Source organism: Bos taurus, chromosome 29, assembly GCF_002263795.3.
Source record: "Bos taurus isolate L1 Dominette 01449 registration number 42190680 breed Hereford chromosome 29, ARS-UCD2.0, whole genome shotgun sequence".
Taxonomy (NCBI): Eukaryota; Metazoa; Chordata; class Mammalia; order Artiodactyla; family Bovidae; genus Bos; species Bos taurus.
Window position 1 is genome coordinate 24538286 of NC_037356.1, and position 25032 is coordinate 24563317.

At 37.3% G+C, this 25032-nt stretch overlaps 1 protein-coding gene across 1 annotated transcript in view; it reads right to left on the minus strand.

Moving 5' to 3' along the window:
* The window catches only part of PRMT3 (protein arginine methyltransferase 3), a 121762-nt gene extending 97991 nt beyond the window's left edge, over positions 1-23771 (minus strand). Inside the window, 9 exon segments of the mRNA NM_001102076.2 lie at positions 3467-3588; positions 10061-10126; positions 14560-14704; positions 15919-16078; positions 18971-19073; positions 19713-19762; positions 21572-21654; positions 23249-23372; positions 23599-23771. Coding sequence (NP_001095546.1) covers positions 3467-3588; positions 10061-10126; positions 14560-14704; positions 15919-16078; positions 18971-19073; positions 19713-19762; positions 21572-21654; positions 23249-23372; positions 23599-23626 — 881 coding nt within the window. The 5' untranslated portion in view covers positions 23627-23771.
* Positions 23772-25032: the final 1261 nt, after the last annotated feature.

Here is a 25032-nt window from a genome sequence, read left to right on the forward strand (position 1 = left end):
ATTTGAGTCCGTGGGGTCGCAAAGAGTCGGACACGACCGAGAAACTTTCACTTCACTTCACTTACATGTCAGCCACTTTGCAAAACACTGTAAGTGGATTCAATCTTTATAACAATCTTATGAGACAGATACTACCATCAACCTCATTTTATAAATGAAGAAACCAGGGTTAAAGAAGTTAAGCAATTTTCCATTAGCATAAAGCTAGTCAAAAAGCCAAAGTTAGAAATCAAGTCATATGGTTCTAGATGCTGAGAGAAGTATGCTATTCTGCTTTCTCATCTGGTAGAAAAATGAGCCAGAAAATGCTGCAGACATTAACAATAAACTGTTTCATGAAAATTCTTTTATAGATAAATCCACAAACAGAAGAACAGAGGTTATTTCATCCACAGTGTACATTTCAAGTTTTTGAATGGAAAACAACGGAGAGATACTATGAACACTACGGAAATAGCTATCTTATCTTTTCACAATATAAAAAAGGCAAAGGAGAACATCTTTGAAGAAAAGTATAATGTTGGCTCATCCAAAACAAAAAGGTCTAATATTCAAACGCTATAGGTTCTAAGTAAAGCAAACTACTGGCCACAATAAATATGTGCCCTGTGAGCAGTGCAGTGGAGACACAGCATAGTAGACTGGCTGTCAGGATCAACTATGGGATCCAATCCTGGCACTACTACAAATAAGGAAACGGATGTGCTCTCCATGTCTCAATTGCTTAATCTCTACTAAAAAAAAAAATATTATACTGTTTTTGTACCTACCTCAAAAAAAAAATTCAATAGAAAGTACTAAGTTAATGTTAGCAACTTTTATTAAGTTGAAGTGCCTAAAACTGAATACTAAGTCACTTTCAATAAATGCTCTCATGTAAAACTTCTATACATTCCAGCACTAACTTTTATACACAAAGAATCTGAATATAATCATTGTAAAAATGTATTTCTAAAACATCACTAGGAATTAGGGCTTCTGTGAAATAAAATGAAAACCAAATGAGTGGTATCACCATCTTTTTCTTCCACAGAGGAATTACAATGAGAGTACATTGGACCCTCCTGGTGGTGCAGTGGTGAAGAACCCGCCTGCCAACGCAGGGGACATGGGTTCAATCCCTGGACGGGGAAGATCCCACATACCACGGGGCAACTAAGCTCATGCACCTCAACTACTGAGCCCGAGCTCTAGAGCCTACGAGTACCAACTACAAAGCCCGAAAACCTAGAGGCCATGCGCCACAAGAGAAGCCACCACACTGAGAAGCCTGCACACCACAACACAGACAGACCCCACTCAAGGCAACTCAAGTCGGCACACAGCAACAAAGACCCAGAGCAGCCAAAAATAAATAATTTTTTAAAAGTATTCTTAAAAAAAAATGAGAGCACATCTAGTCTCACAGAAATCAAAAATGACAAATAAACATATACATGAACATGGGTCTCCCATATTTCTAATAGAAATATCTTACCATAATCTTACTATCAACAATAAATTTTGTTAATTTATGTAAAACAATCTCTTCTCTGGGATATCAGTTCTCATACCTGTTTGGAAAGCAAGGTGCAAGCAAGACAGGGTGCTATTTACAGAATCTGCAAAATGATGTTGTAGTTAATGGTAACAAAAACTAAAAAAAAACTTTCCCAGATTATGGAATTGTATACACACATGCAACACATATGCACATTCTCCAATATGAAAATAATAACCACCATCCTCTATCTATGAAAAAAATATAAGCAAGACAATGTCATTTTTTCATTAACATTCATTTGGTGCTTGTTAACAGTAACAGTTGTTAACTTCTGAATACCTACTACATGTCAGGTCAGGCAATATGCCAAAGAGACTGAGGTGTGTATTTTACTTACCACTTATTTACCTTGTTCATAACCATTACTGACTCCTTATCATCATTACTCTCATTTTTACAATGAAACAGCTGAGGTTTCAAAGAGGTTAGATATTTAATCGAAGTTCAAACAATGGGGAAGGCGCAGAGCAAGGACTCAAAACTGTCCAACTGAAACGTTTCATGTATGTGCTTAGTTGCTCAGTCATGTCTGACTCTTTGCAACCCCATGGACTGTAGCCAGCCAGGCTCCTCTGTCCATGGGATTCTCCAGGCAAGAATACTGGAGTGGGTTGCCATGCTCTCCTCCAGGGGATCTTCCCAAGCCAGGGATCAAACCCAGGTCTCTTGCCTGCAAGCGGTTTCTTAACCTCTGAGCCATGAGGGAAGCCTGAAACTTTGCATGCTTAACCACAACACTACACTCTACACTATGCAATAAAATTGTAAATTTAAACATTTTACACAATTGTATTTATTTAAATGTTATACAAACCAGAAAAGATCAACATTAATCAATTTTAAGAATAAAATATACACATCAGTGAGAGGACCATTGAAGGATCACTGCCAAGAATGTAACGTAAGCATGGTGAAAGTTGTTTAGAGAGTATACCTTTAATGTTCTCCCGCTAAAATAGAAATGGTAATTATTGGGTTGGCCGAGAAGTTGATTCGGGATTTTCTGTAAGATGTAAGGGAAAACCAGAACAAACTTTTTGGCCAACCCAATATTTCCTGTGACACAATGGAGATGCTAACACACACTACGGTGGCAGCTGTTATGTTAATACATTAATGTAGCAAAGAAATACACTTATAATTCGTTTTCATTAAAGTCACACAATGTTATGTGTCAATTATATCTTAATAACCCTGGGGGGAAAAAGAATTGCTGAGAAGCCTGTTATTAAAATTATTTTGGAAATTACTCAAGAGTTGCAAATGTAACATGCTTTGGTTAAGTACACAACTAACCAAATCTAGTTTTATAAGTTGTAATTCAAATAAAGGTCTTCTTACTAGAATATAAACCAACTGTAAAATCAACCACTGGTCAATTAACCTAACTTAATTCCTCAAAGAGAGGATGTATTTTTAGAGAATAAAATTAAGTTTTAGGGGATAAACTAAATCCACTCTAATCTGTGTGTAGCCATTTTGGACTTCACATTTTAATTTGAGGAGGCACAGGGCTACCAGTACTGTTAAAAGGAAAATGATAACCTTTAGTTTTCTTTTAGCTGAACTGTTATCTGGTAAACAAAATACTACTGATATATTGACTTTTGTAGCCCATTTTCTAACATTACCCTATACATCCATGATTTCTAATTTAATATTATTATAATTAGCATATCCATAGTCATAATTGAAAAGATAGAAAACTATATAAAAATAATTCTCATAATAAAGAGAGTGAAAAGACTGTTCATACTTCAAACATGTTTAGGTCAATTCAACTTAAAATCTTACTGTGCTGGAATGAAATTTTACTCAAAGATAAGGGCTTTAGGTCTGCACTGGACAGCTCTTAAAGACAAGAAAATCTCCTAATTATCAAATTTAAAAATAATCTTAACTCAAGCCTTAAAATGCATTTACCTAATGATATCCATTGCCTGGTAAAGTATTTCAGACTGATCAACTCCAAGAACCTTCTTTGCCCCTGCTTTAGCAGCAAACATAGAGAGAATTCCAGTTCCACAACCAACATCCAAAACTACCTGGTATAAAAATAAAAGAAAAAGAATACATGTTATTGAGAAGGTCTAGTACTCTTGCCTGGAAAATCCCATGGACGGAGGAGCCTGGTAGGGCTGCAGTCCATGGGGTCGAAAAGAGTCAGACATGACTGAACGACTTCACTTTCACTTTTCACTTTCATGCACTGGAGAAGGAAATGGCAACCCACTCCAGTGTTCTTGCCTGGAGAATCCCAGAACAGGGGAGCCTGGTGGGCTGCCATTTATGGGGTTGCACAGAGTCGGACACGACTGAAGTGACTTAGCAGACTTAGCAGCAACACTTTAAATCCTATTCATACGTGATGATGTTTCTGGCTAGGAATAGACAACAAAATTTAAACTTCACCAAACATGGTAATAATTTCTACTTGGGTAAATGGAACATATAATTACATTATTTTAAATTCATAACTGTTTTGGCCACAGTTTATTGTAATCATATGCAACAATGTAAATTTAAGAAATGTTTTATATGAAATGAGCAATTTCCACAGACTAACTAGGGAAGTAGTCTGTCTTTTATTTCCTTATTGTATGTATGCTCTAATTTAGGTTCAGTAATCCTAAATTTTAACAGAAATAAGCTTTCTCAAGTTTGAGTACCAGAAGTTAACCTAAGCAGGATAGTCTGATCCAAACAATTTAAAAATGGTTATAATATAGAATATTGTCATACCCACTCCACTTCCAAAGTTTAATATTTAACTCATTTAATTATAGAGATACAATAAAAAATAGGCTTTTAAGAATTCAGTAACTTGAGAATTTAAGTTTTCAAAAGATATTCATTACCAATGGTAGTAACAGTAAGAAGAATGAAATTTAATATGTTATTGGGGATTGGAATGTAATAATTATTTCTAATCAAGAATTTCATATGGTTCTTCCCAGAATAATAATAATGAAACCTGCATGGTTCACAGTAAAATAAATAAATAAATAAACAAAACAAATTACCAAGGAAACACATTAAGCAAAATACTCAGAAACAACCAAAAATAGATAGTAATAGGGAATAGTAGTGTGATAAAGAAAACTCAAGCACAGAGCAGAGCTTAGGGCAAGGGGAGAGGACACACACACTCTTTTAGAATTTTAAATAGGTCCATGAAGCGCTTTTCCTAGCAACAATATTGGAATGGATTTCCATTTCCTTCTCCAGGGAATCTTTCCGACCCAGGGATCAAACCCATGAGACGTCTCCTGCTTGGCAGTAGATTCTTTACCACTGCACCACCGGGGAAGCCACCGTAAGAAAAACACACCTAGAATTTACCTATCATGTTGTTCAATCTACAGGGCTTCCCTCGTGGCTCAACAGTAAAGAATCTGCCAGCAACGCAGGAGATGCAGGTTCAATCCCTGGGTTGGGAAGATCTGAAGGAGGAATTGGCAACCCACTCCAGTATTCTAGCCTGGGAAATCCCACAGACAGAGGAGCCTGGTGGGCTATAGTCCACGGGATTGCAAAGAGTCAGACAAGACTGAGCAACTGAGCAATGTTCAATCTATGTAAATGAATCTTTGTAAATGAACTTATTTACAAAACAGAAACAGACTCACATGCTTAAAGAACAAACTTATGGTTGCCGGAGCAGGGCGAATTGGGGGAAGAGATAGTCAGGAAGTTTGGGATGGATATGTACACACTGCTTTATTTAAAATGGAAACCAATAAGGACCTACCGTATAGCACAGGGAACTGTGCTCAATCAAACAGCCTGGATGGGAGAGGAGTTTGGGGGAGAATGGACACATGTATATGTATGGCTGAGTCCCTTTGCTATCTATCTGAAACTATCATAACATTGTTAACTGGCTGCTGCTGCTGCTGCTAAGTCACTTCAGTCGTGTCCGACTCTGTGCGATCCCATAGACGGCAGCCCATCAGGCTTCCCCATCCCTGAGATTCTCCAGGCAAGAACACTGGAGTGGGTTGCCATTTCCTTCTCCAATGCATGAAAGTGAAAAGTAAAAGTGAAGTTGCTCAGTCGTCTCCGACTCCTAGCAACCCCATGGACTGCAGCCTACCAGGCTCCTCTGTCCATGGGATTTTCCAAGCAAGAGTACTGGAATGGGGTGCCATCGCCTTCTCCGTTAACTGGCTATACTCCAATATAAAATCAAATTTTTTTAAAAAGAATCTATTACATTGTTCAACAACTACTTTTTCACTAGGTAATATATTCATTTTTCCACAAGCCTAAGAGAATCAGCTTGTCTATTTTTTTTTTAAGTCTTAGTATTTTTATGGGGACTGAACTAAAACATAAATTTATAGAACACAATTTCATTTTGTGTTTTCTATTCAGGAACATGGTAAGAATTTCAATTTGTTTTAATCATCTTTTATGTTCTTCAGGAGTTTGGCATTTTTTAAAAATCTTTTTCATTTAAGTCCTGCATACTAAAGTCTGTTCCTATGCATTTTATCTTCTGCACTGTTTACTAGTATAAGGGAAGTCTGTTTCATTACATTTTTAAAATATACCAGAACTGACTCCAGAGGAGAGAATCTAAATAGTCTTAATTTCTATTGAAGAAATAAGGTTGTCAAAAGGCTGCTACTCTGTGTCCCCTATCTTCTCTGCCCCTCTTAGAAGGTTGAGGCTGCTTAAGGAGAATGCGACTGTCCCTGACCGTAATGTTACCTGTTTGGGTGAGTCAGCACATTTTAACATAACCACTTCATACATTAAGAGAGTTCAAAACTGTAAAATGAAATCTATAAAATACCACTGCAAAACCATTTTTTTAAGTTACAAATAAATATACTAAACACATCATCAAGTAAATACTATAACGCAGAGCATATATATTTACAGCATGGTTATAGTATATCAACCTGAAATGTTACATGGCATAAAATAATAAAATGTAAAAATATATACAACACAACAGTAAGTGATGACTTCCCAGAAACTTTCACTGAAATATTTGCAAAGTTAAAAATAAAAGATCAGTGCAGAATTTACCAAGTTTGACAGCACAGTGCTTTGGCAATGGTGCTTGGGAATATTGAATATCAACATTCATGCAGTTTCTGGAAAGACAAGCTGGCAGCACGAACTCCATCCAGGGTAGAACCTTTCTGAACCAGAGAGTTCTCTGCAAGAATTTATCTTATTATTCTATTCCTACATTTATAAAAAGATTTTTAATATTTTATATTTTTACATGCATTATTTCTAATATAAAAAATTAGAACTATGACCAATTTACACTGAATTTTTGAGCCATTAAAATAACATTAAATAAGGGATTATCTTAGAGAAACTGCTAAGTGACAACAACGAAGTACAGCAGGATATATATCATGTACTCCAATTAGAGTATGTATTATCTTGTAAAACTACACACACACATAATTTATATGCATATATATATATAAAATCTTACTTAATTCTTTCTGAAGCAAAGAGAGCTTTAGAGAAAGAAACAGATTCAGGATCATACACTGGGTAAATTAAAGCTTGACTCAAACATAGGTCAAGCCGCTTTTTTAAAAGTGCATACTTAAATTATATTTTTAGTTGCATACTAATTATTTATTACATCTAGCTCAGAGTTAGGTATTTGGGCAAATAAACTAAAACTTGATAGAACCAATAAACAGGGAGAATGATAATAAAATACACTATTTTATAAAACAATGAAGGAATGTATATAAAACATTTTAACTGTAGATAATAATCAAAAGCATAAAAAAGGCACCAAACTGTGAATGTCTTCAATGAACTACAAATAGAAATTAATTATAAGTGAGCGATAACAAGATTATGCCACCGAAAGTTAAATTAAATCTGAGAAACCATATGGCCTCCACAGGAGCTTTGTGAATTAAAACAATATTAAGAAAGGAAAGAAGGAAAGGAAGCAGGAAGGATGGAGGGAGAGGAAAAGAAATTTTAATCCCTTTTCTGAAAAATCAACTTCTACCATGCCCTAAACAATATATAATACAGAAGCTAGAGCTGTGATATGAAATTTATCTACCTAATGAAGAAAAATGAAAACAAAAACAATGGTATAAAACTTAAGACATTATTCCATACATTTTTTAAAAGAACTATATTTAAGAAATTTCATGATCATGTTCTGTCATGCCACACAGGACCTATGCATGAAAAATAATGAGAATTAAAAAGTCATTAATGAATCCCACCCTAATTATTTTCTCCTTAAAGTACAGGGGCACAGGGTTAAGGGCACTAGACTAGGACTAAAACCTTCAAGTCCTGTTTTTTTAGTTGCCTATTTTAGGACAAGTCTTTAACCTATTGGTTTCAAATTCCTCATGTATTAAATGGAGATAAATACCTACCATCCCTAGTTACGGTATATTATACAGCAAAGAGACAACACATTTGAAAATCTATAAATTATCAAACACTATTTAAATGTATGGTAGTATATTTTCCACATCTGCAGCCATAGTACAATACAAAGAAGAGTATTCCAAATCACATAAAATCTCCAGATTACTACTGTTAATTATGGAGAATTATATCCTGAATATGCTTTAAAGAGTTAGAAATTGATACATATTTGATCAATTTTTGAATTACATAAGAAAATAGTGAAAAGACAAAAGTATTAGTAATCATAAGATTAATCAGGAAATTAAGTAATTATGCATATTTCTATGTATATGAAACACATCTTACTGGGTTCATAGACCTGTACACAGTCATTATCTGCTTTTAATTTTTTATTTGTAACTTATAGAAATACTATATTATACACTTTTGGACAAAATACATGACCATGGAAAATATATAAAGTTTATTTTATGTTGTACCTACTGCTTTTACTGAAGAGATTAAATCTGCCACAGTTAGGAGAGGGATTCTTAATAAATTAGAAGTATTTTTCCTTAGTATTTTGGCTAACATGCTTTCTTTTATCAATGTGTGGTTAGGTTTGCTTGGCATTTATGGTTTCTCAAGAGTATATATGTGTTACTCCAACCAACATAAAACTCAGGAAAACAGTCTTTTCAATATATTAAGGTTGTGGGTCACTACTGCAATATCATATAAGGTCCATGAAATAACTTTAGAAAAGTTATCTTTTAAAATGAAGGCAAACTACGAAAACCTGATGTTACCAGTATACATAGTCTTGAAGTAGAAAGTGTGTGTGTATGTTAGTCACTCAGTCATGTCTGACTCTTTGCAATCTCATGAACTGTAGCCCACCAGGCTCCTCTGTCCATGGGATTCTCCAGGCAAAAATGCTGGAGTGGGTTGCCATACCCTTCTTCAGGGGATCTTCCCGACCCAGGGATTAAACCCAGGTCTCCCGCACTGCAGGCAGATACTTTACCATCTGAGCCACCTGGGAAGACCCTGAAGGAGAAAGAGAGGGGGAAAATTTCCAAGCAAAGGTATGTGAGTGGCAGAGACAATCATATACTAGACTAAATTAGTGGACTAACTTCCAGTAAGGTGGAACAAATAGAAAACCTGAACTCTTAGGTACCATGCCAATGTAGAGAAGGAGGTAAAGAGAAAGTGAAGAAAAAATGGAAAAATTCACAAGGGAGGAAAAAATATATGACACAAATTTCACACATATACTCATACACACCATGAAAGATCATCTCTGAAATAACCAGAGGCAATATAAAGACTAATTGTAAAATATAAAGTATCTCATAAAATGGTCTCAAAAAAAAGCACATAAAATAAATTCTACCTGAAAATATTTGACCCTATTTACCAAGTGAGTTTTTAAACTAAGTTTTAACTAATTAATGTGAACTAAAATAATAATTAAATGCTTTGATATGGGGTTTATCTTGTACATTTGAAATTAACAAGAATCACAGTAAATCAAAAACATGGTTTAAGAAAAACTTACCTGACTGAGCAAAGTTTAAGTTAAATCACTATAATTAATGAATTTCAATTAAAAAAGTGTAATGAATAACACCAATCAGCATTTCTGTTATCAGTATTCTGCACCACAGATCAGCATCACAAAAGTCTTCCATGAAATAAAGCCAGTATACATGAAATTGGGCTTCCCTGGTAGCTCAGCTAGTAAAGAATACACCTGCAATGCAGGAGACCTTGGTTCAATTTCTGGGACAGGAAGATCCTCTTGAGAAGGGATAGGGTACCCACTCCAGTCTTCTTGGGCTTTCCTTGTGGCTCAGATGGTAAAGAATCCACCTGCGATGCGTGAGATCTGGGTTTGATCCCTGGGTTGGGAAGAACCCCTGGAGGAGGGCATGGCAACCCACTCCAGTATTCTTGCCTGGAGAATCCCTGTGAACAGAGGAGCCTGGCGGGCTACAGTCCATGGGGTCGAAAAGAGTGGGACACGACTGAGTGACTAAGCACAGTACACACATGAAATCAACTGCTGTCACAATGACCCAAGAGAGTATTTCTGCTACCCAAAATCCACATGAAACATGTAATTCTATAGCCTGTGCTACTCACCTTGTCTTTGAAGATATGTGGGTTTTGGTATATAAAATCTCGGTAACTTTCTGTTCGTACTCTGTCCTAGGGCAGAGAAAGGAAAACATCACATTATACTTACAAATAAAATTTTTTAAGGAAGATATCTGCTAATTATCACATACGTTTCTATAGCTACTTTTTGCCTGGAAACCCATGTTTAACCTTTTTTTGCTAGAAGAAAATAATAGGGACTTCCCTGCTGGTCCACTGGCTAAGACTCCAAGCTCTCAATGCAGGGGACTCAGGTTCGATCCCTGGTGGGGGAACTAGATCCCGTAAGCCACAACTAAAGATCTCATGTGGTGAAACTAACACCCAGCACAGACAAATATTTTTTCAAACAGAAAATAAGAACAGTAACAGCAACAACACACAAAGAAAACATTTAATAACATCACTGAAAGTCAAATAAGACCTAAGTTCTTAAAAATGTACATATTTTTGTCTTGACGTGCACCATCACTATAAGACTTCAAGTGATGATTAATACTAATGGGCCTGATTCCCTGTAGTAGAACTAGGTTAAAATATGAGAGAAAAAAGACAAAACAGACAGATGTGAAAATTACAGTTACATAATGAAAAATGACGGAGAAGGCAATGGCACCCCACTCCAGTACTCTTGCCTGGAAAATCCCACGGATGAAGGAGCCTGGTAGGCTACAGTCCATGGGGTCGTGAAGAGTCGGACACGACTGAGCGACTTCACTTTCACTTTTCTCTTTCCTGCATTGGAGAAGGAAATGGCAACCCACTCCAGTGTTCTTGCCTGGAGAATCCCAGGGATGGAGGAGCCTGGTGGGCTGCCGTCTCTGGGGTCGTACAGAGTCAGACACGACTGAAGCGACTTAGCAGCAGCAATGAAAAATGAAGCTAAACTGAGTACAGTTTTCTAAGAAAGTCATCGATCAGCACCTACGTGATTTATAATCCTGTTTTGTTTCTAGAACGGTCTGTAGTAGGAAATGATGCTTAAAAGCCTATAAGCCTAAAAGTAAATCATTGGAGCCCTACAGCCCACATTATGAGACTTCACTCCAGAGTCTCACATGACCTGTAACTCAGGCAGGCACTGAACGTTAACATTTATGTTGGTTCCTGAAGAGTGCAGATTCCCTTTTAAATCACCTCAGCTGAGGCATGTACTGACAGCAAATTAAGCAATAAGGGCACAGTTGCTAAGGGAGTAAAACGAGTCTGATAAAAATATCTCAAACCGGGAATTTTAAATTTCACACTTGGTAAAAAGTAGTTAACATCAAATACTACAACATTTATACCATTCACATCCCTGACAAAACCATGTTCATGCCAATATTGGAATTAAAAAAAAAGATATATAAGTCTTAAATTAGAAGCTGTTTTACAGGGGGAATTCCATAATTAATTCCATGTTTTATGACAGTATTAGTTCTAACTGCTTTACAAACAAAATTTTAAATCAGGTTTATTAAATTTATGTATTTTAATATTTATTATGAGAATCTAATACTCAAATTAATTTAAACATACTATTAAGTAATTAATTTTACAAATCTTTAAAAAAAATACCATTTCCTACATTCTTACTATTTTTATACTCCTCTTACACTATAACCAGTGATTTTTGCTGACACAACAAAACCCACAAAGGGTGAACACGTCAAGAAGGCAGTCATTCAGAAAGCTCTCACCAATCACACTGCTCTACTTTAATCACTAGCGCCCCAACTCCTGTCCTAAGTCCATGCACTGCTGCTCAGCTCAACCATAATCTTTCATCCAGCTCTTCCTACACCTCCATTTGCTTTCACTCATATGCTCACCCTGGTGCAATGGAATTCAAAGTATACTAAACACAGTGCTTTGGACATAGCAGAGCTTTGATTTAATACATGAATGTTTGAGAGGAAAATCCACTGAATGTGAAAATCCAAACAAATTAAAGACAAGCCCTCAAACCATTCCTAAAAATTTATTCTAACAAAAGACTAAAACTGTTCAATATAAAATAAGGTAATAAACAAAAATAAAATAATCTTTTGCACTCACCTATTAAAACTAAGAAACACAAAAGAACGAGAGGTTCTTCTGCTTCTCAATATTAGGAAGCAAAATAATCTTTTAAGACTAGGACATGGTGTCATGGAATTATTCCTACAAATATTTTAAAAATTTAAGTATGAGACTAAAGACAACAGAAAAATTATATACTATAAATTTTACTGATATAAGTAACAGCATGTTTTAAAATACAGGCTCATGAAGGTGGACAGAATGCCTGAGTCAGCTACAAATACAATGAGGAAAATGAAGTAAAGAAAAATTATTTAATGGTATTATAGTTTGGATAAATGTTCACCAGGATAAACAATGTTTTTCTTGGGGGGAAAAAACAGAGAGAGAGAGAGAGAGAGAGATACATCTCAGATTTAAAACATCAGCAGCAACTCCTATCAGAAAGATAAAGTGGCAAAGGATTTTGAAAGTTCATGTCATCTATTCTGCGATCAACTACATCTCTGGAATTCAAAGTTACCTTCATCTTGATTCTAAAAAATAAGATTACAAACTATCCTTATTTATAATCACTAAATAAGGCATATCCAAAATAGTGTCATTAAAATACTGTATCTGAGACTAAGCAACAAAAAAACCCAAATAATATTTTTATAAAAGCCAGGCCAATTCTAAGCATAAAAATAAGTCCTGTATGTATGGCTTCTCAATTTTAAATAATTTGTAAAGATCATGTGAGATTCTGGTAGTAGCACAACCTTGAACAAATTGTATGTGCTAAGAATTGTTTTGATAGGAAACAGAAGAAATACTGTGTGACATAAGGCAATATTTCATATTTGCCCACAGTATGTAACTCAGCAAAATATAAAATGGACAAATAGTCTTTTTGAATGAACTATATCCATATTTCCTATGATCCAAGGAGAGGTGATTATACTATATATCAGCTAAGGTGAATTAAGGCATGGGAAGTTATATTAATAAGAATTCTTAAGTGATTCCAGATCTAAAAGTGAAAAGACAGCACTGGGAACTTTCAGCTGGAACTTCTTAATGTATATCAAACGGACTTAAAGATACTCTATCAGGTATGAAATCCTCTAGTTACTGAAATATAGCTACAAGGGTCCAGGAGAGAGATTTGGAAATAAGTCCAAACTGGATTTCCCAGATGACTGAACCAAGAGCACTCAGATGTACTATCTTCTAGGAGTCTCAATAACTTACCAGTCTGAAAAATCCAATACAATTTCCCTATCAAAAGCATTAAAGGTTCATGGCATTGAAACTGACGGGGTGATTTAAAATGACGAACATGGGCAAAGAAAAACTCCTTTAAAGAAAATATTCTAGACACAATAAAATTAATTTTAATGAGGAAAAGAGTGTATGTCCATTTCTTTTAAATAAATTCATCCTGGACTTAAAATAATTTATTACTTATAACTGTTATTTGCAATCCTATGCAACTACCCAAGTAACAACAAAAAGCACAACCAACCATGACAAGTCATTAGTGAAGAAATGACATGACATTGCTTTAAAAGACTCCAAATAATCACAATTACTGTTAATCAGCAAACCTCCAACTCTGCAATCCTGCAAAACTGACTCAACAAAATATATACATGTTATTAAATATTCCTGGTTATTTTAAATAGGTATGTTTCAAGGAACACAGTCTTCAGAAGAAATAAATCTTCTGAGGAAGGATTCAAAAGGGAATTTTTCTTTTGTTGGTTTTAAGAAAAAAAGAAAAAAAAAAAGGTAGTGACATCTAAAATTGACAGAGATAAACATTGAAAATTTTCAATAATTTTTAAACTCCAACTATTTGTTAGATATTTTCACTTTTACTAAATTAAAAAATTACACTTTGATATTTTATAATTTATAATAGATGATAAAATGTATCTATTATACCAGGTACAGCTAGAAATCTACTTATAGTTTATATAAACATTACCATTACAAAAATTAAAACCAAGTTCAAGTATCTGATCTGACTTAGGAAATTCTATCATTGATTTCAAATGTAAAAAAGTTATAACTGTGAGAATTATCTACAACTTTGTACCAAATAATTATTCTTTGCCTAAACTAATGACAGTACTGCCAATTAAAACACTAATTTCTCCTTCACACATTAAAAGGCAAACATAGAATTTATTTCTTCCTACTTAAAAGTTGCTCATGAGAAACCTAAAATCATTAGCAATTTTTCCCATTGTTCTATTTTAAGCAAAAGTAATCTCACAACAAAGATTAATAATGATCTTAAGTAGAATTTACAGTAATTCTGATGCTTCTATAATCTTTTCAACGTAAGATGAGCTATCAAGTACCAAAAAGATCTAAAAAGCAGTTCTCAAAAAAAAGAAAAAGGCAGTTCTACCACAGCCTGTGTGTTAAGAACCAGTTTCACTCTATCTTTCCTTCAGTATGGACTTTGCACATTTGTGCTCTTTTCTAACCTTGAGCATTTCTTCGTGTATCCCATAATGCCCGTAGGAGCTGAAATAAACACCATCCTCATCCTCCAGGAGATCTGCAATGGCAGTGGTAGATGACGGGCAGGCTCTGACATCTGCGTTCATCACAAAATCCTGAGCAAATTGTCTGTAATCAATTTGAAATACACCCTTGAGACAAGTTTATTGGACCATGAAAAAAGGAAAGGCTGAGGCAGAGGTAGGAGGGGAGTGTGGAGTGTGATGAGCCTCTAAATCACGCTCCACCTTAAGCAACGAAAAGCTCCCCCTGCTGGATTTTAAGCAACGGGCATATTCAAACCCAGCTGGAAGCATTCCTTCTGCAAACCACAAAAGCATAGCCAACTGCAAATTATGGCTGTTGATACCTTTCGACCAACAAAATAAGCATACTATGACTCTATTCACTTTTCTACTGTTCCAAAATCTTATTATATCGTGGAAGGGTTATATGGGCAAATCCAAACTGGAAATTATTTACACACACCAACACCATCCACTCAGGCTCTAACTCAGTTCCCTCTCTGATCACAACACATCAGGAACCTATAACGTATACATGGGAAAGAAGTGTAAAGATGCAGATAAAAGAGTTGTTGGTTACTAGGTTACTCAGCGTAAAATATCAGAAAAGGGGAAGGGAAACTACAATTCACTTGACTTTTTCCTGCTGGACATTCTGGCAAATGGGTACTCAGGCAGTAGCAAACAACTTACAAATCTAACAGGTTAAGCTGGAGGTATATATACATGATAGAAAGGCAGAATCTCAGACTCTATTCAAGGCCTCCTGAATCAGAATTTGTAGTTTATTGTGTTACCCAGGTGATCTATATACACGTAAAATTCTGACAAGTACTAAGCCAGCAGAATGCTAATTTACACACTGTAGAAAACCATCTTATGGAGCTAGTTTTCTGATTACATACTTCACCATAATTATCATTTGATTCTTTAAAAACAAATACTTCAACTGCGTATTTTCCCCAAGTCTAAAAAGTACTAATCCCTATACTTTAAAAAGCCCAGGAGAAGAAAAGTAAAGTGGAGAAAGCTATTAGAAAGAAAGTAGTATTAAGGAACAAAAGCACTCAAGAGGAAAACACTCCTGAGGACAATTACCATTAATATAAAAGTAATTATATAGAAGTATATGAGAATAGAATTTTATGTTAATTAGTTGTAGCCACAATGTACAAAAATACTGCATATCCTCAATATTACTAAAATTAAATATCTACACTGTGCTTTCTAGTACATGAAATATTTTACTGTATTCCACTTGAACTGTATTATTTGGGGGATCTAAACCATTAATTTTCTGTAAGATTGATAAATTACTTCATTTTTTGCAGGTCCTCACGTGCTCCAGCCAATGCAGCTTCAGCAGATAGTGCCCTAGTTTCCATGTGTTTCAATTTTTCAAGAAGAGACGCATTTTCACTGAGCCCATTGGGATATGAGAATGGGACTGAGACCGGTTCATAAAGATCTTCTACATCTAAAAAAATGAATGGACATTATTTTCAGGCCATCTTATAACAACGAAGCACATATACATGTGTTACAAATAAATATATACTAAGTGCCTATTATGCAGCCAACTGAGAAAAATCAGTACAAGTACATTTAATTAAATACTTAATATCCAAATTGTTTTGAGTTTATAAAGAACATGCTATTAGTCTAAGTTTTTCACTAGTTGGCTAAACTGAACACACAAACAAACAGTAATTGCACTGAATCAAACCCAGGACAAAGCAAAAAAGTAGAAGGAAAAAAAATGCTAATATTTACTGATCGGGTATGTTTGAAATTCATGTATCACATCTCGTTTCATCTTCAAAACAAACCTAAAATATAAACATTTATCCCTGTTTTAAGACATGGGAAAAATAAATTTCAGAGAAATTGACTGGCCCAAAGTCATACAGCTGTTGAATAAGGGAACTATGATTCAAACCCATTCCTGCTTCTAGCCCATGTCCTGCCATCACAGAGGGCCACCTCTAGTTTCTGGGTCTTTACCTGTAGAAAAACAGGTATTACATTTAGATATTCCTTAAGAACAGCATGGAGGTAAGGAATTTTGTACATTCATTAAGTTTTTCATCTTGGGTAAGGTGGTATGCAATCTATACACTGCCTTAGTGCTGATATTGTTAAATATCCTAATTCCTAATATTATTAAAAATTGATTTAAATTTAATTTCACTATATGTAAATTAGTAACTTCTGCTATAGAAGTTAATGTATATAAATCATTAATTCTGAAAACAGAAATTAATATACGGAGCTAGTGAGTTGTATAGAACTTCAATGTCCATTGACTAGTCTAATTAACTTTCACATCAACCTAAAGCTATAAAAACAATGCAGGTATTATACTGTTTCCTCAGAGCAGCACTGAGGGAAACAGGACTTTTTTTTCCCCATTCAGTCTTTACTTGCAACAATTCTTTAGAGCTGGGACAAAATACTAAGTTTAACAAATTCACAATGTTATGTAACTTAAAGACTAACGCATAAATTGAACTTGTTATAAAAGCAGTGCAGGATAATCAGTCTGGCAGAATACTGACTCTTTGCTTTAAAAACTATAGATTCAAAAAAAAAACAAAACTATAGATTCATCCACCATTTAATTCACCCAAAATTAACAACAGCAACAAAATACTGCCAAACTGTTAAAGGATAGTGTGCCATTTCTCTACTTCCTACTACAACTCTCATTGTGTATCTTCTCTTCAAAATTCTTTGAACTGTTTGCAAACCACCTTGTTAAAGAACTGAACAAAGAATTGACTTGTTTCAGCTAGTTTCTCTGTTTTGCTTTCTGCTGCAATTAAGTTAGTCAGAATAAAAACTTTAAGTATTAATAATACAGTTGTCCCTTGCTATCTGCAGGGGCTCTGTTTCAGGACCTCTCTCAGGTACCAAAACCCACAGATGCTCAAGTCCCTGTATAAAATGGCAATTTACACTTAGCACTTTAAATCATCTCTAGATTTCTTATAGTAACTAGTAAAATATAAATGCTATACAAATAGTTGTAAATACAATGTAAGTAGTTGCCACTGGGCAGCAAATTCAAGATTTTTTTTTAATTTTCTGGAATTTTTTTTCCTGAATATTTTTGATCCAAGGTGGGTTGAATCCAAAGATGTACAACTCCTGGATATAACAGGCCAGTTGCACACAGATAATTATAAATTAAAGGTTAAGTGTACAGCTTTGAAAATGAGAAAGGATTCAGTAAACATTAACATTCATACCTATAGTATACCAAAACAGTCTAATTCAAAGTCCTAAACCACACTCAGGAAGGACTGCCACATCTGTATTCTACCTGAGGAAGTTCAAATCACCTGGACACTCCATCTTGGCAGCTGGAAACTACCACAGAAGACAGTCAGTTTATCATGAAGACCTAACAATTATGAGAATAAATCTCACAAGAGAGCTTCAAAATACATGAAGCCAAAGCTGACAGAATTAATGGTAAAAGCAGAAAATCCTCTAATAATGGTCAGGGATTCAAATATACCTCAATCAACAATTGATACGGGCAGATTTTTAAAACTCCAAAAAGACATAAAAGATCTGAAGAAAAATACTAGCACTGTGACCCATTTATACAATAATGTGCCCAATAACTATCTTGACACTTGTGAAGAACACTCATCAGTAATTTTGTAGAATGTTCCTCAGCCTAGGACTGTCTGATGAGCTTTTCACTACTGGAATGAGGTTATACACTTTGGGCAAGGACAACAGAGAAACAATGCTGTCTCCTCAGAGCATTACACAAAGGGGTTCATGATATCAATATGGTTATTACTGGTGATGTTAACCTTGATCACTCGGTTGTGGTGGGGTCTGCTTGGCTTTTCCACAAAAGTTAACATCTCCTTTGTAACAGATTTCTTAGGGGAGATACTTTGAGCTATGCAAATCCTATCTCACCCACCTAACAACAGCTCTGTAAATTAGATATCTTAAGAAAAGTCAATTATCTGATGATGTAAAAACAGCAAATATTGCTAAATTTACTTAAATCTATTAAATATTATATCTGATTTAAATTTTTTAATTTAGATTTAAAAGTTGTCAATTTGAGTTACATTAAAAATTAGTCTGCCAACTAAAAATTACTCTAAACTTTCCTATGTTTCCAAACATCTTATACACAATGTTTATCCCAAGCTCATAGCCCTCCCTGGTAATTGTTAGCGTGACTCACTTTTCAAGTGACTTAACTTACCTACTGAAACCAACTACCCAAAAGGTCTTTCGAGAATCAAGGACGTTACATATCTCCTGTAAAACCTAACCACTATTCTGCCGTAACAAATGACCCTACTTTAAAGTAGATGTCGAATGTTCAGCTTACCAAATTGAAGTAAAAGGTCATCTTCTAATACTGGCTTTAAATATTCTTCTTTTTCCCAAGGCACTGGGTTGTATATGGAATTCATATATTCAACTGTAGGATTCTGGAAATAAAATCAATTGCATATTTTTTCACTGCACATAATCACACAATCCCCCTACCAAAAGAAAATTAAACAAAAAAGGAAAGCATGTCTACATTAACACAATTGCTATTTAAAATGAACCTGTGTTAACCTGCCATTTCATTAACTTGACTGAATGATTGCTTAATTGTGTCAGTGCACAGTTTTATGCAGTTTGGATTTGGGGGAAATGGCAATATAAATATCAACTGACCAGAACAAAAAAAGAGCAACCAAAGCACTTAAAAATCACACTAGAAATCAGAAATTTCTGCTTTTACAGAAAGACTGTATTCTTTATCTGACACTGAATTACTTTGCCACATAATACTGATTCATCTCTCACGTGCAATTAAAAACCATACTCAAGCATGGTAAGTACGTATGGTACCACACGTAAGTACGGTACTTGTGTATGTATGTAAGCACCACGCATTTACCTGGTGCTACGTGTTGTGCTAGTTCCTAATGTCCAAGATTCCAATATGATGACTGTCAAATTTAAAACACTTCCTTATACAGCAGCTCTTTATAGTCTCTTAAAAATGGGTGCACTGATAATCACTGCAGTATTTCTTTAGGTTTTAAACGAAACTGTAAATTAAGCTACCATCTTACCTTAAGTCTAATAAAATTTATCAGTTTAATGTATCCATAAAATTCAAGTCCTAAAAGGGAAAAAAAAATTCACTTATTTCAACATGAGTTTTGTTTCATTGACTTGCTCCAGAGATGCTTCTCTGGTGAGACAACAGCCATAGATAACAAATTTCTAAATGCCTTCCTTGCATTTCTAGAAAATGGGAATTTTTAGAATTCTACTCTTCTCAGAAAAATACCAATAAGGAAGATTAGGCCCTAGATTTTACCAAGTATTTGGCAGTTGACACTAGAGCCAAATTTTCTAATTTCCCAATTTTTATAGTATCTACCAAACACAGAGTACACAAAGTCTACTAGCTTTTACATTAAGTTAAATGATACAAATGAAAAAACAATAAGGCTTGTATCTGGTTCTCATCTTTTCAGAAATGAAGCAGCATTTAAAATAAGGGAGAGCAAATAGCATGCCCAACCAATTATTATTTGTCATGAGAAAGACTGTTACAAGAACATGTGCTGTGCTCAGTCACTTCTCATGTCTGACTCTGTGCAACCCTATGGACTGCAGCCTTCCAGGTTCCTCTGTCCGTGGGGTTCTCCAGGCAAGAACACTGGAGTGGGTTGCCATGCCCTCCCCCAGGGGATCTTCCCGACCCAGGGATTGAACATGCAGCTCCTGTGCCTCCTGCACTGCAGGCAGATTCTTTACTGCTGAGCCACCAGGAAAGCCCTGGCAAAAGACTGTTATGAGAACATACTGGTATATGAAAGTGTTTCATATGCATAACATACAAAACCCCCATTTGATAAGTGAAAACATAAAATTATATTAAACATGATTCCAATTTAAAAAGGCACATTAGAAATATAAAAAAAACAAACAATGCAACAGTACTTTATGTCTTACAAAAATAGTTGCGGTTGAACTTACGGTTCACAAACATAACTGCATCATGTGTGTATCCAAGACCTAAAATCTGCCTATTTGCTATTCTTCAGTAACGTCCTTTCTAGTTATTAGTAAATACAGGGACCAAAAAGTCAATTCTCTACTGAATTAATTTTAGTACCATACTGTAGCTCTTCAATATTTATTTAAAGTAGAAGGCTTTAAGTATGTCTAGTACTCTTGCCTGGAAAATCCCATGGATGGAGGAGCCCGGTAGGCTGCAGTCCATGGGGTCGCTCAGAGTCGGACACGACTGAGCGACTTCACTTTCACTTTTCACCTTCATGCACTGGAGAAAGAAATGGCAACCCACTCCAGTGTTATTGCCTGGAGGATCCCAGGGACAGGGGAGCCTGGTGGGCTGCCGTCTATGGGGTCGCACAGAGTCGGACACAGCTGAAGTGACTTAGCAGCAGCAGCAGATCCAAGTTAGAACAGAATCATCATCTGAACCTCTGGCTACCACCTTAAGTTTACCACTCCCTACTTCCATACTCTCTTATCGAACTCCTTATGAAACCCAATCTTCTGTGCCCTGAAGTCTACGTTACGCTCTGAGCCGGTAAGTTGTCTCTTTATGAAGAGACATCTGCCTCCTTTTCCCAAGTCCACCTTTACCCTTGTTCTCCCTAATTCTAACATCCCCCCTTCTCTTAAAATGATTACAATGCAATCACGTGCCAAGGGTGTTTTTTTCCTTTTTAGCTGTGAAGCCAATTTAAGCTTAAAAACAGTGACTCTTATCTAGAAGAATGACTTATTAATCTTTCCTCAAAAGCCACTTGCCAAAAACACCTTATTTTCATAAACTGTTACTATATGTTTCACTGTATTAGACTTGTATAGAAAAAGAAGAGATGTGGAAAAACAAAGTTTGAATTTGAATTTCATTACTAAAATTTTCTTTATTCTAAAAAATACTTACCATGTTTATGAACCATGTTATCAATACTAAATTGATGCTCCAACTTACAGTGTGAAAATGTTTCTTCAGCAGATGTAAATAACCTGAAAAACCAAGCAACAGCTTCATGGAATAGTCCCCTAACAACTCTCAGTATTGATTTCATACTTAATCAGATATAAACTTTTCCCCCTCACTCTACAAGTTTCCAGTTTTACTTCCAATTAATAATAATAAAAACCACCTGTAAAGAGGATCCTAGCACTTCTAAAGGGAATTAGTACTTCTGAGTTCCACTTTACACCTAAAACAAACTATCCTTTAAAGGTCAAGATTAATTTGCCGAACAATAGCAATGAATTTATCACAAAGCTTTTGAGAGAGAGAAATCCCTTTGATAATCTCTCTCTCTCAAGACATGAACATTCCCCATGTAAGACTCTTTTTTCCTCAAAGTATCAACTCTTGTTTTCAGAGGCTCTGAACTGGCACAGCTCAAACATCTTTTAGAAATAAAGCATAAAATGTAATTTTATAACTGGCACATTTCCTAAGCGCCATATTTCAAAAAGTGGTCTTATCGTGCTCCACAAGGATTTGCATTACAGACACTAGGAGGCCCAAGCTTCTTTATTATGTTATCTGCAAAACTGAAGGATGCACAATAAGTTAGGAATTTACAACAGAGACACATCTTTATGCTTAGCACATAGGCAGCAGTTTTAAATAAACATTTACCAAGACGGGTTATTTTTGTAGTACTTACGAAGCCTACCACAAAGAAGCACCTCCCTGATACTCAATAAATATTATTTTGTGACTAGAGTATATATGCACACATCCCTTATTTACCCAAATGAGGCTACATGTGGAAACTGACGAAATCAAGAGAAGCTAATATACCATCAATCAGCACCATACACAAACTCAGGGGGAACTAGTAAAATGTTTATTAAAGTAATACTAGTCAATGGCAATCAGTCCTCTTTGATCTCCACTTGCCCAGAGAAGCAGCCAAAGTTTGTTGAGATGCAGAGGCAGAATTTTAAATGTAAAGAACACTGTTTTGGATATAAGACAAACCACAGCTCTGCAACTCTGAACAAGTTACTGGTATTGCAATGTCTTTCTCTCAAAGCGAAAAAGGCATCAATTTCCTTCACCTTCTACAGGTGGGGATCCTATAATAAAGGTGATTTTTAAATGGTTCAAATGGAACTATTTACACCTGAAAAGCTTTCTACTTGTCAAACAAATACAGAAAGGGAGAGCTGGAAGGATTCTGAGGGATTAATCCAGTTTAGTGACTGCCTTGTTATTCTTTAGAATCACTTCGGACAGTGTCTTTGTTAAAAAGCAGATTCCTAGACACTAACCCTGATTTAGAAGGGCAGAGGTGCAAAATCTAGCATCTGTTACTTTTTTTTCTTAAGTGTTTTAGGTGACAACCAGACTAGGGAACCACAGATCCAGTCCAGAACACTTTTTACACAAGGGGAAACTAAGGCCCGTCGAAGATCAATAGTGTAACCTGGCTTCCAGTTCATGGCTCCTCCCTCTGGACAAACCCTCACTCCCAAACACGGGTTCCACATTTCCAGGGCAGCCACTCGGGTTACAGACTCCAGCTGAACCGATCACGAAAACCCACGTGGCTCGGCCACCTTGGGCTTTAGCCTGGCGCTGAGATGGACGAACCTGTCACAGAACAGGCAAGGGGTCTGCTGCTCGGCGTGGGGGAGATCTGCGTCGTCCTCATCCTCCCAGCTGGCCTCATCTCCGCTGTCTGACAGGCCTGGCGGGTCCTCCTCCTCCGCGGCGCCTAGCACACGCAAACGGTCAGACGGCCTCGGACACCAGTGCTAAACGGGCGCACGAGGAGCAGGGAGCGGAGAAGGCTTTGGGCCTGGACGGCCCTCCCCCACCCCCGCACCTCCCCGTCCATCTCCGCTGGGCCCCTCCGCCCCGACCAGGGCGCAGGGGGAGAAGGGGGCTCTCAATGGCCCCACAGCGGCGCGGCCTGCGCGCTGAGGGGTCGGGGTACCCACCGGTAGCGCCTGACGCTAACGAGCACATAGCTAAGGCGGCCCTGGGAGACCAGCGTGCCTCGGGGAGGGGAACGGCCGGAGCAGCGCGAGCGTAGCCGCCTCAAAGAAACGCCGGTCCGGGAACTCCGGAAGTACCGTGAGTGCCCAGCGGCGCCGTTGCTCGGGGAAACCTCGAGGAAACCTCGGGGACGCCAGGAAACGCGAGAGCGCGCGCGCCGGCTCGCGACAGCTTCCGGCCTCAGGAGCGCGGCGTCGTTCGCGTGAGCTGGGGTGGGCGGGGCGAGGGCGGGGCTCCGCCCCCCCAACGCAGGGTGGGCTCAGCGCGCGCCGAATGTGCGTGGAAGCCTGGGCTGGGCCTTGCAGCTTGTACGTACTTTTTGTGTTCTCCTCGGACTGCGGCAGACATGAGCGTTGACGCCCTCGCCTACAGCCCAGAGCCAACAGCGGCTTCGCTCCCCTAGTCCATTCCTTATTCGAGGGAAGACCGGCTAGTGGAGGACGATCTGCTTGCAGCGCCCTCTGGTGGCGGAGAAGGTCAAGCGCAGGCGAGAGCCTGGGACTCCACCCTGGTTCGGGGCCTGAGGCGCCTCTAGGGTGCGCCTCGGGAAAGGGAACTGCAGAGACCACTGAATGGAATGTACCAGGGGCCAAAGCCTGAAGGGCTGTTTTAAGCAGTTTTGTCTTTGAAGTATATGTCCCAAGTTCTAGTACCAAATGTTAGCACTGGGCTTGGCACAAATTTATCCAGTTAAACTGACCGCTATGGCCTGCCCAGGCTCTTATTTTGTCTAACATCTCAACTCATGCCTCCTCCTTGGGCCCTGCTCTCCAGGGACTTCCCTGGTGGCTCAGATGGTAAAGAGTCTGCCTACAGTGTGAGAGACCTGGGTTCTTCCCTCAGTTGGGAAGATCCTCTGGAGAAGGAAATGGAAACCCACTCCAGTACTCTTGCCTGGAAAATCCTGTAGACGGAGGAGCCTGGTAGTCTACAATCCAACACGACTGAGCGACTAAACTTTCACTCCAGCCTTTCATTTGGTGCCACCCTTTTTCCCACCTGGTAGGTACTTTTTGTCTTCGCAAGCCAGTCTCCTCAGACCATTTTTCTAAAGTAGTTTCCACTGTCATCCTAGCAGCCTCCAGTTTCTTAGCACCTGTGTGTGTGCTGTCTCTTCAGTCGCCTCCGACTCTTTGCGACCCCGTGGACTGTAGCCCACCAGGTTCCTCTGTCCATGGGATTCTTCAGGCAAGAACACTGGAGTGGGTTGCCATTTCTTTCTCCGGGGTATATTCCAGACCCAGGGATCGAACCCTTGTCTCCTACATTGCAGGTGGGTTCTTTACCACTAGCGCCACCTGGGAAGCCCTTTTTCCTTTCTTCTTTCAGTCTTTAGCCACAGTACTGTTTGAGCATGAGGGAAGGGCCATGTCTCT